The 16421-nt window shown below is 41.5% G+C and overlaps 1 protein-coding gene across 1 annotated transcript; it reads left to right on the top strand.

The window, feature by feature from the left end:
- Positions 1 to 12900: 12900 nt before the first annotated feature.
- On the top strand, positions 12901 to 15506 carry cyb561d2 (cytochrome b561 family, member D2). The gene is made up of 4 exons (XM_084172949.1): positions 12901 to 13012; positions 13240 to 13486; positions 13630 to 13667; positions 13840 to 15506. The coding sequence occupies exons 2-4, from the start codon at positions 13312 to 13314 to the stop codon at positions 14341 to 14343; spliced, it is 717 nt and encodes a 238-aa protein (XP_084029075.1). The 5' UTR covers positions 12901 to 13012; positions 13240 to 13311; the 3' UTR covers positions 14344 to 15506.
- Positions 15507 to 16421: the final 915 nt, after the last annotated feature.

Genomic DNA, 16421 nt, shown 5'->3' with positions numbered 1-16421 from the left:
TTATGAGCCTAGTTGGTTTAACCACGGAAAAAGACAGGAACCTTCCTGCTAGCCATGATTGGCTGAGATAATAGATGGGCTGGACATGCCGAGTTCAGATTGGTCTGCCATGTATCATGCTTCTGTCTATAACATGAGCTGCTCAGTATGTGTAGATAATCCTTGCTACCATGGCTTTTTTAAAATTAACTCAGCAAAAAAAGAAACGTCCTCTCACTGTCAACTGCGTTTATTTTCAGCAAACTTAACATATAATATTTGTATGAACATAACAAGATTCAACAACCGAGACATTAACTGAACAAGTTCCACAGACATGTGACTAACAGAAATGTAATAATGTGTCCCTGAACAAAGGGGAGGTCAAAATCAAAAGTAACAGTCAGTATCTGGTGTGGCCACCAGCTGCATTAAATACTGCAGTGCATCTCCTCCTCATGGACTGCACCAGATTTGCCAGTTCTTGCTGTGAGATGTTACCCCACTCTTCCACCAAGGCACCAGCAAGTTCTCTGACATTTCTGGGGGGAATGGCCCTAGCCCTCAACCTCCGATCTAACAGGTCCCAGACGTGCTCAATGGGATTGAGATCCGGGCTCTTCGCTGGCCATGGCAGAACACTGACATTCCTGTCTTGCAGGAAATCATGCACAGAACGAGCAGTATGGCTGGTGGCATTGTCATGCTGGAGGGTCATGTCAGGATGAGCCTGCAGGAAGGGTACCACATGAGGGAGGAGGATGTCTTCCCTGTAACGCACAGCGTTGAGATTGCCTGCAATGACAACAAGCTCAGTCCGATGATGCTGTGACACACCGCCCCAGACCATGACGGACCCTCCACCTCCAAATCGATCCCGCTCCAGAGTACAGGCCTCGGTGTAACGCTTATTCCTTTGACGCTAAAGCGAATCCGACCATCACCCCTGGTGAGACAAAACCGCGACTCGTCAGTGAAGAGCACTTTTTGCCAGTCCTGTCTGGTCCAGCGACGGTGGGTTTGTTCCCATAGGCAACGTTGTTGCCGGTGATGTCTGGTGAGGACCTGCCTTACAACAGGCCTACAAGCCCTCAGTCCAGCCTCTCTCAGCCTATTGCTGACAGTCTGAGCACTGATGGAGGGATTGTACGTTCCTGGTGTAACTCGGGCAGTTGTTGTTGCCATCCTGTACCTGTGCCGCAGGTGTGATGTTCGGATGTACCGATCCTGTGCAGGTGTTGTTACATGTGGTCTGCCACTCCGAGGACGATCAGCTGTCTGCCCTGTCTCCCTGTAGCGCTGTCTTAGGCGACTCACAGTACGGACTTCGCAATTTATTGCCCTGGCAACATCTGCAGTCCTCCTGCCTCCTTGCAGCATGCCTAAGGCACGTTCACGCAGATGAGCAGGGACCCTGCGCATCTTTCTTTTGGTGTTTTTCAGAGTCAGTAGAAAGGCCTCTTTAGTGTCCTAAGTTTTCATAACTGTGACCTTAATTGCCTACGTCTGTAAGCTGTTAGTTCCACAGGTGCATGTTCATTAATTGTTCATGGTTCATTGAACAAGCATGGGAAACAGTGTTTAAACCCTTCACAATGAAGATCTGTGAAGTTATTTTGATTTTTACAAATTATCTTTGAAAGACAGGGTCCTGAAAAAGGGATGTTTCTTTTTTTGCTGAGTTTATATAACATTAGCCATGGAGAACTGCAAAAGTGTTGCTACTGCTCTCAACAACATTGCTGCCCTGAATTTAGCAGGCACTATTGACAAAGATCTGTCGGAAACGTTATGATGGACTACTTTCTGCACACGGTTAGAGTGAATCAGAGTGACTTGACACAATGGGCCAAACAAGCGTTCACTCATGTATAAGCGTAAGAGTCCTGCTACATTTTCAGATATTATACGTTTCTAATTTTGGCAGAAAGTTGTTTTCATTGCAAGTTAAAGCGTACTGTTAGCTAGCTAGCGAACGTTAGATTCCTGGCTCTCTAGCTAACGTTACATGTATGATCTGTTTAGTAATATTATTTGTATCTCAGTAATCCATTTGCATTGCTAGTTATAGCCTAATGTTGGCTAGCTAACTAACATTGGACCTAGTTGGTTAGCTTTAGTTACCTGCAGATTCATACTACAGCATTTCATGCATGGTGGCTAGCTATGACAAAATGTTTGTACTGTATGGGTTAGGATTATGGTTAATTGTTTAGCTAGCTAGCTACATGTCTAAACAAAAGACCCCACTACGCCAGATGATTACTTGACCCATCAAGTTAGCAAGGTGTGTCTGGGTAAGCATCATCTAATAATTATAAAATATTTATAAAATATTTTTGTCTGGACACTTTCTATTTTTGATATTGCTACTACGCAAATATGCAAGTAACCATTTCACCTTCTGTATCCTGTGCATGTGATAAATAAACTTTGATTTTATTTGATATAGTGTGTGTTTACCAGAGACAGTAATGTGAAGAACAACATGACCTGCACCAAAGTCAGATTAGGATATAGGCCAAGGACTAGATAAAGTGTATTTTTACTACTACTTTCACCACTTTTAGTCTTGAAATCTTTGGGTGTTTGCTACACTACCTTACTCACTCTCTTTAGCACATGGCCTCACATGTGAATCCCTAAATAGATGGGTGGGGCTAAGGCTTAAGAGGGTGTGAACGATGCTGAATGGGTGTAGTCAAAGAAGAGCTCTCCAGTAGGTGTACCAAAACATTCAAGGGACATTTTCTCAAAAGTGGGGTTACAAGTTTATCAACTTTCAAAGCAGAATTACTTTCCCATTGTTCCTCAACTGCAATGTATGATATACCATTTTGTAGCTCTGAGTCTGTACTTTTATCCAATGTAAAAAACACAATTTAAAATGTTGCTACATAAGACCAAATTGAGGTGGTGGGTTGCATATTGGATTAGATTCACTTGGCCATATCTCCATAAATAATTGGCACAAAGCCTAATGATGGCTTAAAATGTTTGAGGGGGTCTAGAAAACACAATGAAATGGACGAAAAATGACATATATACAGTGGGGAGAACAAGTATTTGATACACTGCCGATTTTGCAGGTTTTCCTACTTACAAAGCAGTTTTATCATAGGTACACTTCAACTGTGAGAGACAGAATCTATAACAAAAATCCAGAAAATCACATTGTATGATTTTTAAGTAATTAATTGCATTTTATTGCATGACAAAAGTATTTGATCATCTACCAACCAGTAAGAATGCTGGCTCTCACAGACCTGTTAGTTTTTCTTTAAGAAGCCCTCCTGTTCTCCACTCATTACCTGTATTAACTGCACCTGTTTGAACTCGTTACCTGTATAAAAGACACCTGTCCACACACTCAATCAAACAGACTCCAACCTCTCCACAATGGCCAATACCAGAGAGCTGTGTAAGGACATCAGGGATAAAATTGTAGACCTGCACAAGGCTGGGATGGGCTACAGGACAATAGGCAAGCAGCTTGGTGAGAAGGCAACAACTGTTGGCGCAATTATTAGAAAATGGAAGAAATTCAAGATGACGGTCAATCACCCTCGGTCTGGGGCTCCATGCAAGATCTCACCTCGTGGGGCATCAATTATCATGAGGAAGGTGAGGGATCAGCCCAGAACTACACGGCAGGACCTGGTCAATGACCTGAAGAGAGCTGGGACCACAGTCTCAAAGAAAACCATTAGTAACACACTACGCCGTCATGGATTAAAATCCTGCAGCGCATGCAAGTTCCCCTGCTCAAGCCAGCGAATGTCCAGGCCTGTCTGAAGTTTGCCAATGACCATCTGGATGATCCAGAGGAGGAATGGGAGAAGGTCATGTGGTCTGATGAGACAAAAATAGAGCTTTTTGGTCTAAACTCCACTCGCCGTGTTTGGGTTAGGGTTAGGGTTAGTAATAGACGCTCATTAATTAATTAATTAATTGACAACGTCTCAAACAATTTTTAAAATAGACAAATCATTGATTCCTTACGCGGAGTAATTGATTATATTGACAAATGAATGAAATATGACATTTAGAGGGGTGACAGGAACAGTATAAGGGGTGACAGATATTTCCTATGTTGTTGATCAAGTAACGATACTAGGATAATTTGATATGGGATCACATGGAGCATATTTAGGGATTCAATAATCATTGTGATAATTACAGAGGATGAAGTCTGAAGAGTAATCAATTAAAAATACTCATTGTAAACTCAAAGAAATTTGAGTGGTTTTCATCTTTTGAGAGATTTTATATAATCTTCTTATGGAGTAGTTATGAGGAATTAGATTGATACAAATGATTATTGATGAGATAGGAAGGTGTATATATGCATCGTGTTTTGTGTGTAATTACTATCTTTGGATTACTGATTGTAATTGAATGTTAACGACATGTATAATTTCTCCTCCAGGAGAAAGGGGATTTCCTTATCTCATTGGAATGTTGCCCAGGGCTAGGGGGAGAAGTTAGTAAATTAGGCAATATTAAGTCGTAAAAGGGAGCTACCAAATTAACTAAGGCCTGGCTATTTTTGTTGGTTGTTTTCCAATAGGGTTTTTCATATAACCACTCACAACCCACCTATTACAAGGTTTATAAAGGGTTGTTATTTTGATTTTAGGGTGTCAAAGGTGATAAGTCTTAAAAGGGCACACAGTGAATTTTATGACGTTTTTTTCATCTTTTTTGAGTGAGTTTTGGGTACAAACGTGATTTCTTTTGAGAAGTAATGTCATGAGGACTTAATGTACACTTGGGATACACAACATTTATGAAATGTCTTGAATGTTGATAATGATTAGTCTACTATAGAATGGAACACTTCGTTGAAGGATTTCAATGACCTCTGAACTCTGTCCTGACTTTCTAGTGTGAATTGATCACCCACACTGGAAATCCAAGAGGCATGGGTTTAGGAATTAAGGTAATTTATTTCACCGAATTGGGGGGTTAGTTATAATAATGATAATTATGAAGAAGTTTGTAATGTGGTAATAATATATATATGATTCGGTCCATGAAAAAGAACAGGGAGAGAGAGCAATCCCTGAATGAGGGAGAACTGTTGCTAGTAAATTGTACTTTTCTTGAATTACTTTACGGGATAAAAGTAAGTTAAGGTATTATCAAATGTTGTCATTTTAATTTCATTTATTATTTTGGTTTAACAAACAATGTAATTGTTTTGTTTTTGAAAGCATGAATCACGATGTGAGTCATGTGTCCAAAGAGGGGGAAGTACTGATCGCATGAGGATTTATTGGTGAAGTTGCATATTGTAGTAAGAATATGAGCAGTAGTAATTAATGTGTTATGGGTTAGATGAAATGTTTAGGTGAAAATGTATTTGTGGTATAAGGCAGGATGTAGAGGAGGCATGTCTATGAAACTAGTGACTATAACAAGCTGCAATAATGTGCACTTCCTAATCGAGGTTTTTCCTGACTGATAAGAAGACAGGGTAAAGTGGAATACTGTGTCTCACCTAACAATGTTCGGAAGACTTTCTTCCAAAAGGTGAAGGCAACTCTGGCCTACATAACAGAAGAATCTGGGCATTTCCTGAGCATGGGAGACTATGTGGCAGTAGAGGATTACAGAAGTAAGAGCTGTACAGAATCTAGGTGGGGAGGTCAGTAATAGGTGTTGCTGGCTACCTAGATGGAGGGGAAAGTAGCAGAGAGAGATACCTGCATCTATTTGTAGGAGGAAATACAAATCAGAGGAGGAAGATGGAACTGCCACTGTGGAGCATTGTATTTGTGTTTGTGTCTGTGTCTGTGTGTCGTTGCAGCAGTGAATCTCGACTTCCCTATTGGTGCGATGCAAGAAGGACACACTACACAGAGCGATGTTAACAGAAATTGGGAAGTATATTATAAATTGGTATTGAGAATAATTGGTAAAACATAATAATTTGTCATATAGTCAATGATCATATGGATTTATTGGATTACAAATGAAATCAATTAAACTGTTATGTTTTGTCTTCTAGTGAGGTAAATACAGATGGTGTCTTGATGCATAGCAGGGATAATTTGTCCTAGAATGGTGTGAACCTAAATAAAAGAAACAACCTATGAACTGGCTGAAGATGAATATCAGAGGCGTTGAAGATGTTTCTGTAAAGTACCACTTCTACATGCAACTGGTGTACAACAGCCAATCGAAGCTATCAACGGATTTTATCATGTTTTTATATCAAGGGAGTGGGACAGGAGTCCACCATTGAGTGAGAATGGAGAAGGATATGTTCAAAGGCAACATTTATAATGTTGTGGGTATAATGGTTGGCAAATGGACAATAAAATGAGGTTGTAGAGTTGGTGGTGACTTGGATGAGACATTGTAGTTTTGACATTGTCATGGGCAAGTCATTTTGACATGTGAAGATGTATGAAGAACATAATGAAGAGACGCCAGAAGATTTAAGTGCCGGGAGAAAAAAGGGGTTGCTTAGCTGTGTTGATAATAAAATTGGATTTATCTAAATTTGCTAATTTGGGTAGTAGGTATCTACACTGCTAAATTAATAGTATTAGGAATGCATTGAGATAATGATCTGTATTTATTATCAGGATGAGGAAAGTCATAATAGAATACTGGATATTTATACTGTATGTTAATATAAGTGTACAGTCTGACAGTTGTAAAGGGTGATAAAGTTGAGGGTTTTAATTTTGAATGATATGACAAATGTGAATCAATAACAATTGTCATTCTAAATTTGGTTTTTGGTTATAATTTATAAGATGACTGAGTGATTTAAGTAAATCATTAGTATGTATTAGTATAAATATTTTCAAGATGAGGATATTGCTTGTACAATTGAGAACTGTCTTATATAGGTATTATGTTAAAACAGTGATACATTATGGTAATGTCTTAGGATACACGTATATGATTTATTTTGAGTAGACATTGTTGAATCATACTGTTTGCAACATGGAAGTTAATATTATTATTTTTTTTTTCACCTTTATTTAACCAGGTAAGCCAGTTGAGAACAAGTTATCATTTACAACTGTGAGGATTGTGAATGAAATCATGAATATGTTGATTAATTGGGTTAACATATTAACATATTAGTAATTATATACATTTGAAGTATTGGGTGATATTGATATGGATGTTTAGAGTGGTACATATCTATGTTGCTAGGCAAGTACTTAATTGGTTCCTATCATGGGGTTATGGTATTTGAGACATAGGAATGTTCATGCTATTTTTATATGATCTAAGTTTGGTTGAATTCTTAAATTATGACTAGTTCAGGGCTCTACTGATTTAACAGGGAGTGAAAACAGAGTGTTATATCGTGTATGTCTTCTCAGGCATATTAGGAGTACAAAGTCAGAGTTGAACAGTCTTGGATTTTCAAGCAATTGGGTATGAGATGTCACTCATTAGACAATATGAAATTGATAATCACATAGCATTGGATGCTATTATAGTAGATAAAGAGGGGATGCATGCGATTATAGGGGGAGAATAAGGTTGTACACAATTGCCATAAGGTTTTGGGAATTTAAATAAAGCTATGGGAAATATTAGAGACATGCAGGAAGGCATTAAGAGTAATAGTTCTTAATATATATCATCTTATTTCAGTTTAGAGTACATTGATAATGTTGATTGTGGAATGGGGAATGTTAAGTTGGAAATGTATAATGTGGATTTTAAGGTTTACAGGATTGAAGATGTGGAAAGAAGACTATCTCAGTCGATCAGATAGCGCCCCAAGTGACCAGAGAATGCTTGGGGTTCCTCTGAATGAACATGGATGAAGAAGACTGAAGTTATTTTTAGTTTGATATATTCATTTTAATGTATTGTAATATCCATGTAACTTAGGAAGTGTCATGTATCTTTGTATTTGTAGGGATGTTAACATTATGTTCAGAATTTATTTCTATGTTTATTTTTCTTGGTAGCATGTCTAAGATGATGGGTCAGTTATCTAGCATAGTTTACACTCTAGTCATATACAGTGAGGGAAAAAAGTATTTGATCCCCTGCTGATTTTGTACGTTTGCCCACTGACAAGGACATGATCAGTCTATAATTTATTGGTAGGTTTATTTGAACAGTGAGAGACAGAATAACAACAACAAAAAATCCAGAAAAACGCATGTCAAAAATTTTATAAATTGATTTGCATTTTAATGAGGGAAATAAGTATTTGACCCCTCTGCAAAACATGACTTAGTACATGGTAGCAAAACCCTTGTTGGCAATCACAGAGGTCAGACGTTTCTTGTAGTTGGCCACCAGGTTTGCACACATCTCAGGAGGGATTTTGTCTCACTCCTCTTTGCAGATCTTCTCCAAGTCATTAAGGTTTCGAGGCTGACGTTTGGCAACTCGAACCTTCAGCTCCCTCCACAGATTTTCTATGGTATTAAGGTCTGGAGACTGGCTAGGCCACTCCAGGACCTTAATGTGCTTCTTCTTGAGCCACTCCTTTGTTGCCTTGGCCGTGTGTTTTGGGTCATTGTCATGCTGGAATACCCATCCACGACCCATTTTCAATGCCCTGGCTGAGGGAAGGAGGTTCTCACCCAAGATTTGACGGTACATGGCCCCGTCCATCGTCCCTTTGATGCTGTGAAGTTGTCCTGTCCCAATAGCAGAAAAACACCCCCAAAGCATAATGTTTCCACCTCCATGTTTGACGGTGGGGATGATGTTCTTCGGGTCATAGGCAGCATTCCTCCTCCTCCAAACACGGCGAGTTGAGTTGATGCCAAAGAGCTCGATTTTGGTCTCATCTGACCGCAACACTTTCACCCAGTTCTCCTCTGAATCATTCAGATGTTCATTGGCAAACTTCAGACGGGCCTGTATATGTGCTTTCTTGAGCAGGGGGACCTTGCGGGCGCTGCAGGATTTCAGTCCTTCACTGCGTAGTGTGTTACCAATTGTTTTCTTGGTGACTATGGTCCCAGCTGCCTTAAGATCATTGACAAGATCCTCCCGTGTAGTTCTGGGCTGATTCCTCACTGTTCTCATGATCATTGCAACTCCACGAGGTGAGATCTTGCATGGAGCCCCAAGGCAAGGGAGATTGACAGTTATTTTGTGTTTCTTCCATTTGCAAATAATCGCACCAACTGTTGTCACCTTCTCACCAAGTTGCTTGGTGATGGTCTTGTAGCCCATTCCAGCCTTGTGTAGGTCCACAATCTTGTCCCTGACATCCTTGGAGAGCTCTTGGTCTTGGCTATGGTGGAGAGTTTGGAATCTGATTGATTGATTGCTTCTGTGGACAGGTGTCTTTTATACAGGTAACAAACTGAGATTAGGAGCACTCCCTTTAAGAGTGTGCTCCTAATCTCAGCTCGTTACCTCTATAAAAGACTCCTGGGAGCCAGAAATCTTTCTGATTGAGAGGGGGTCAAATACTTATTTCCCTCATTAAAATGCAAATCAATTTATAACATTTTTTACATTCGTTTTTCTGTATATTTTTGTTGTTATTCTGTCTCTCACTGTTCAAATAAACCTACCATTAAAATGATAGACTGATCATTTCTTTGTCAGTGGGCAAATGTACAAAATCAGCAGGGGATCAAATACCTTTTTCCCTCACTGTATATACTACTGATTGGAGAGCATTGTATTTTATATGAAGTTTATGTGAAGTGTTGGAGTTAAGTAATTTTACTTACCACAAAAGAGAGAAACATTTTTGGGGGATTGTTATGATGTGGACCAGGTTAGTTAGTAGATAAGTGACTTGGTGCCACAGAGTCTGCATTCCATTATGTCATAGGAGATTACTGATGTTTATGGTAGCATGATTGATGGATAGGATATACTGCCTTGGGGGACAAGAGAATAACATCAAAGAAGGGAGTGCCCACTGAGGGTTACCAGATGTGGTTGAAGAAACGTGTAACAGAGGGTATATAAGTGAGAGGGTCTCTTTGTTCAAGTTAGTTCGAAATAGCTAGAGGCGAAGCACCTGTCCTTCTGTTATAACGAACCATGATACCTATTAAATACTTATATGAACTCCCCAGCTAAGTGTTAAATATCTTATAGCATCATGAATTACTTGATACCCGAGAAACTCATCATAACAGGGAGCTTGTGCTATTCTTTGCAGATCCTCTCAAGCTCTGTCAGGTTGGATGGGGAGCGCCGCTGCACAGCTATTTTCAGGTCTCTCCAGAGATGTTAGATCGGGTTCAAGTCTGGGCTCAGGCTGGGCCACCCAAGGACATTCAGAAACTTGTCCCGAAGCCACTCCTGCGTTGTCTTGGCTGTGTGCTTAGGGTTGTTGTCCTGTTGGAAGGTGAACCTTCGTTCCAGTCTGAGGTCCTGAGCACTCTGGAGCACTCGATCCTGACTAGTCTCCCAGTCCCTGCAGCTGAAAAACATCCCCAAAGCATGATGCTGCCACCACCATGCTTCATCATAGGGATGGTGCCAGGTTTCCTCCAGACGTGTCGCGTGGCGTTCAGGCCAAAGAGTTCAATCTTGGTTTCATCAGACCAGATAATCTTGTTTCTCATGGTCCGAGAGTCATTTAGGTGCCTTTTGGCAAACTCCAAGCGGACTGTCATGTGCCTTTTACTGAGGAGTGGCTTCCGTCTGGCCACTCTACCATAAAGGCCTGATTGGTGGAGTGCTGCAGAGATGGTTGTCCTTCTGGAAGGTTCTCCTATCTTCACAGAGGAACTCTGGAGCTCTGTCAGAGCGAAAACAGGTTTTTAGACATTTTTGCAAATTGATTCAAAATAAAAAACAGAAATACCTTATTTACATAAGTATTCAGATCCTTTGCTATGAGACTCGAAATTGAGCTCAGGTGTATCCTGTTTCCATTGATCATCCTTGAGATGTTTCTACAACTTGATTGGAGTCCACCTGTGGTAAATTCCATTGATTGGACATGATTTGGAAAGGCACACACCTGTCTATATAAGGTCCCATAGTTGATAGTGCATGTCAGAGCAAAAACCAAGCCATGAGGTCAAAGGAATTGTCCGTAGAGCTACGAGACAGTATTGTGTCAAGGCACAGATCTGGGGAAGGTTACCCAAAAATGTCTGCAGCATTGAAGGTCCCCATGAACACAGTGGCCTCCATCATTCTTAAATGGAAGAAGTTTGGCACCGCCAAGAATCTTCCTAGAGCTGGCCGCCAGGCCAAACTGAGCAATCGGGGGAGAAGGGCTTTGGTCAGGGAGGTGACCAAGAACCCGATGGTCACTCTGACAGAGCTCAAGTGTTCCTCTGTGGAGATGGGAGAACCTTCCAGAAGGACAACCATCTCTGCAGCACTCCACCAATCAGGCCTTTATGGTAGAGTGGCCAGACGGAAGCCACTCCTCAGTAAAAGGCACATGACAGCCCGCTTGGAGTTTGGCAAAAGGCACCTAAAGGACACTCAGAACATGAGATACAAGATTCTCTGGTCTGATGAAACCAAGATTGAACTCTTTGGTCTGAATGCCAAGCGTCACGTCTGGAGGAAACCTGGCACCATCCCAACGGTGAAGCATGGTGATGGCAGCATCATGCTGTGGGGATGTTTCTCATTTGTTGCAGAACCACACACAAATCCAACTCTACCATGTCCAACCACAAGTCCTTAATAAATATGTGAACTTTGGCACCGTCTCTGTCGTCTGCTTGCTCTCTGACCGGAGCAGAGTACCCATGGTGACATTTATCCAACCAGTTACCTATCTTGGGTTTCTTAGACAATTTTTCAGCGGCCATATTGGAAATTACCTTCAGAGGGGTAATGGACAAAATCTACAATGGCATTTATAGCCCAAAATACTTTAGACATGCCCTAGCTGTGTGACATTTGGTGGCTCTATCACAAAGTCCCCCAAAAAATCACATAGCTGCTGGACTATGGTCAAAATTGACCCCCTCTATATGACCCCTGTTAAGGTCTTAAGAGTACTTTATGATCAGAATTATTGTCTATATTATCTGTGGAGTTTATTTAGTGTGTAGATCACATTAAAGTCATTTTTATATTTTTTGGAATGCTTTTCTTCTAACAGAAAGCCCTGGTTGACTGACAGGCTTCCCAGACTGCCTCCAATCTTTAAATTGTTCCTTAAGGTGTTATTAGTGTACCAAGTTTGATACTTGTATCATAAAATGGAACAATTATTTCACCTATTCGCTGGACTAGTTGGTTGCAGTGTATCTGCGTGGACAAGGGACTTTATGCCCTAGTGAGAATGTGTCATTCTAGTGTCTAGCTGTGTTGCACGTCTCATGCTTGTTTGGGAGGAATTGGAGCACAATGAGCATTGAATGGAGGAGCACTGTGTCTATGGAGTGGTGCAGTTTGGAATGGGTGGTAGCCTATTCCAGGTGCCCATTTAACAACAGTGAGCAACACACAGCACAATGCTACAATCATACCATGGCTCCACAGAGAGATCATTATGCACCATGATGAGTTTACAGACTACCTTATTCTAGATTTAGCAAATTACTTCTGGACATTCCGTTGTATTCTTGATTCCTTGTTCATTCTCTAGGCCTACTGCTTGGTGCTTGCTCTACTGGCAAAATTCGACTTTCTCCAAAAATAATGATCAGGAAAGGTTAAGGTTAATCAGTGCAGTGAAGAAAAGAAAATACAATGTCGTCATGCTGTTGGTTTGGGCTCCATGATCATTGTATTTTTTTAGCATTCCTTCTGAATATAACACAGTGTTGGTGCCACAGTTGGAATCCAGTCTGTTCCACAATGGAAATTAAGTAATTAACCACTCTCTTTATGGAGTCGGGTCATGGTCAGGAAGAATGCGCTCAGTACATTCCAAAAGCTTTGATATTCTTCAACTCAACTGCTTAAATGAACTACAATTCCCAAAGCGCACCTGTGAAAATAGGAAGTGGATACCGATTCTTTCCACGTCACACCGCAGCCCGAATTTCAACATCAAGAAAACTCCGCGTAGTCATGCTGATTGAGAATCAAACATTGCGGACCATTTTCATAATCTCTATGCAATTTAAATATTGACATCCCGGTAGGTATTTGTCTTATTTAGCTAAACTTGTGGTCGGCTACTGTTTGACGTGCTTATCCCACTCTCGCTTGTCAAAAACCTTTTGCAACAGCTTTTTCGTGAAGCATATTTCACTGTACGGAATCAATTTAGTGAGGAATGTAATGGTGTAATGCTTTGGTATTTACTTTCTCTATGGGTTTCGAGCAATCAACAAAACATTTTGCTTTTCTGTTTTCACATTTTAGGAAAATGTATCAACTCTCCCGTGTGGGGTAAAAGGGTAGCTGTGTGTTCAAATGTGGTTGCGCTGACGTTGGATGCGCACAGTTCTACCTGTCTCGTGTGCGAGGGAAAGGCAGGAAACCATGGCGAAAATCTCCGAATCAGAGCCCCAAATTTACAGTTATGGGAAAGTCGCATGTGGGATACTGACTCACGTGCTTTGTGTTGTCTTCACTGTGTTTATCACGGTACTGGCCAAGCCTGGAACAAGTGAGTAACCCAGCCTTGGCGCCAGCAGCAGAGCACCCTGGCCCCCATCAATGCTGTTACATATCTGCATATAACACATGGAATACTTTTATATTGAGTTGATTAAACAATCCAATATTTTTTGGGGTTGATCTGTTTTTCAGGTTTGTTCTCTTGGCACCCTTTCCTGATGACACTGGCGGTAAGGTGACACATCTGTGTGTGCATAATGTAGTCTGTGAATTCATCTCATTAAAATGTTGCAGAAGTGTCACAACCATTCAAGTTCATTCCATCTTTCCTCCACCACTCTCACCTTCTCTTTTCTTGCCGTTCTCTCCCCATCTCCTATTGATCCCCCTCTTCCCTCTTAGTTCTCCCTCTTCATGACAGAGGCTGTGCTTCTCTTCTCTCCACATTGCTCTCCCATTCAGAAGCTTCCCCACAAGACCAAGGGGCGTGTCCACTGGATCCTGCAGTGCCTCTGTGCCAGCTGTGCCACTGTGGGCCTGGCATCCATCTTCTACAACAAGCACCTGAACGACAAGCCCCACTTCGCCTCGTGGCACGGCCTGGTGGGCCTGGGGACGGTGTGCGTTGTAGGGGTGCAGTCTCTTGCCGCTCTGCCCCTCCTCTACCACTCCCTGGCTAAGGGCTGGTCCCTGGCTAGGCTGAAGCGCTACCACGCAGCGTCCGGCCTAGTCACTTACCTGCTGGGCAGTGTCAGTCTGCTCCTGGGCATCTGCTCAGTGTGGTTTACAGGCGTTGTGGGAGGATACACCTGGTACCTGGCAGCACTGTGCCCTGCCCTCAGCACCCTGGTCATCATGAGCCAGGTGTCCAATACCTACATGGCTAAGAAACGGCTGGTGTCCTAACCAGGCTGGCCCACCAACACCAAGCTCACAAACAGCAGCCATAAACTATTACTGTATTCAAATGAAGCTTTAATAAAAGCTTTACTGTAGAGCTCGCCGTAGGGCTCTCTTTGGAGGACCAACATGCATTTTGCCTAATGCCCAAAAGTAGCGGTGCCTTACATTGGTGCAATTATGATTTTGTCACATCTACTGCTGAATTAGTTCTAATTTTAAAGTTTACATTTTTAGTATGTTAATTCTACCTTGAGCAAAAAAGTGCATGGAATCACCAATGAGCATAGCATCGCACAGTACTATTGCAGAGAATTACAAGCGGTAGTGTAGTTTATTAGTGTATACTTACTAACTTCCTCTGTGGAACATAAGGCTTCCACGAGAGAGCGCCACTGCTGCTAATCTTCTGCCTTTTTTGGGATGTTTTTTTCATGACAGGCCTCAGTCCTTGGAGTATTTAGTAGTGTATAGTACAGTAGTATTTTGTATCTGAGAGCCAAGGAGAAAAATAAAGCCTGTTATGTGTCTAAGGAAGTACTAATATTGGTTGTCAACCATGCAAACAACTCCTAGAGGCCACTGATGCTGCTTGATTTTCTTTGCCTTTAGGCTTGAATGGACCAAAGCACATTTCTTGTGATTCATTTGTTTTTATAAGGTGATACATTTGTGTACTAGTTTACACTGAGGTGTGAAATTCCAGCCAAAAACGTAAGATGTCATATTTACTGATGTGGTAGACTGACTGCAATGAAGTGTCAAACTGTGTAGTGTTTGCTCCCATCCATTCTGTAACTCCATCACCCTCAATTGTTTTACGGAAAGGACGTACGCATAGTTGCATCATACATTTTACATTTGAGTAATTTAGCAGACGCTCTTATCCAGAGCGACTTAATGAGTGCATACATATTTCGTACTGGATACATTCATCATAACTGCGTTATATTCAAATCCACTATCCTCACATGGGTGTTTCATAGATTCCCAGCTGCAGGAGTGCAATTGAAGGTAGAGTTAAACATAATTATTGGAATATACTATAGATTATTACTGATCATTGTTGACATGTTTTGTCAAAATTATATCTTGATGCAATTTCAATAAAAAATACATTTTGCATATTGGTGTTTTTCCATGTGCATATACAGTGCATTCGGAAAGAATTCAGACCCCTTGACTTTTTCCACATTTTGTTATGTTACAGCCTTATTCTAAAATTGATTAAATAAAAACTAATCAAATCTACACACAATACCCCATAATGACAAAGCGAAAACAGAAATACCTTATAAGTATTCAGACCCTTTGCATCCCGTTTCCATTGATCATCCTTGATCATCCTAGAATCCACCTGTGGTAAAATCAATTGATTGGACATGATTTGGAAAGGCACACACCTGTCTATATAAGCTCCCAGAGTTGACAATGCATGTCAGAGCAAAAACCAAGCCATGAGGTCGAAGGAATTGTCCATAGAGCTACGAAACAGTATTGTATCGAGGCACAGATCTGGGGAAGGGTAGCAAAACATTTCTGCAGCATTGAAGGTCCCCAAGAACACAGTGGCCTCCATCATTCTTAAATGGAAGCAGTTTGGAACCACCAAGACTCTTCCTAGAGCTGGCCGCCTGGCCAAACTGAGCAATCGGGGGAGAAGGGCCTTGGTCAGGGAGGTGACCAAGAACCTAATGGTCACTCTGACAGAGCTCCAGAGTTCCTCTGTGAAGATGGGAGAACCTTTCAGAAGAACAACCATCTCTGCAGCACACCACCAATCAGGCCATTATGGTAGAGTGCCGGACGGAAGCCACTCCTCAGTAAAAGGCACGACAGCCTGCTTGGAGTTTGCCAAAAGGCACCTAAAGGACTCTGACCATGAGAAACAAGATTATCTGGTCTGATGAAACCAAGATTGAACTCTTTGGCCTGAATGCCACGCGACACGTCTGGAGGAAACCTGGCACCATCCCTACGATGAAGCATGGTGGTGGCAGCGTGATGCTGTGGGGATTTTTCAGCGGAAGGGACTAGGAGACGAGTAAGGATCCAGTGCTCAGGACCTCAGACTGGGGCGAAGG

The sequence above is a fragment of the Coregonus lavaretus genome (assembly GCF_964263955.1).
Source record: "Coregonus lavaretus genome assembly, chromosome: 12".
Classification (NCBI taxonomy): Eukaryota; Metazoa; Chordata; class Actinopteri; order Salmoniformes; family Salmonidae; genus Coregonus; species Coregonus lavaretus.
This window is presented reverse-complemented; position numbering and strand designations above follow the sequence as displayed.

Coding starts and splice junctions, on each gene's coding strand:
- cyb561d2 (XM_084172949.1), top strand. CDS start 13,312: ATGCGCACAGTTCTACCTGTCTCGTGTGCGAGGGAAAGGCAGGAAACC. Junction 13,487..13,629: donor ACTGGCCAAGCCTGGAACAA/GTGAGTAACCCA, acceptor TCTGTTTTTCAG/GTTTGTTCTCTTGGCACCCT. Junction 13,668..13,839: donor CTTTCCTGATGACACTGGCG/GTAAGGTGACAC, acceptor CTTCCCTCTTAG/TTCTCCCTCTTCATGACAGA.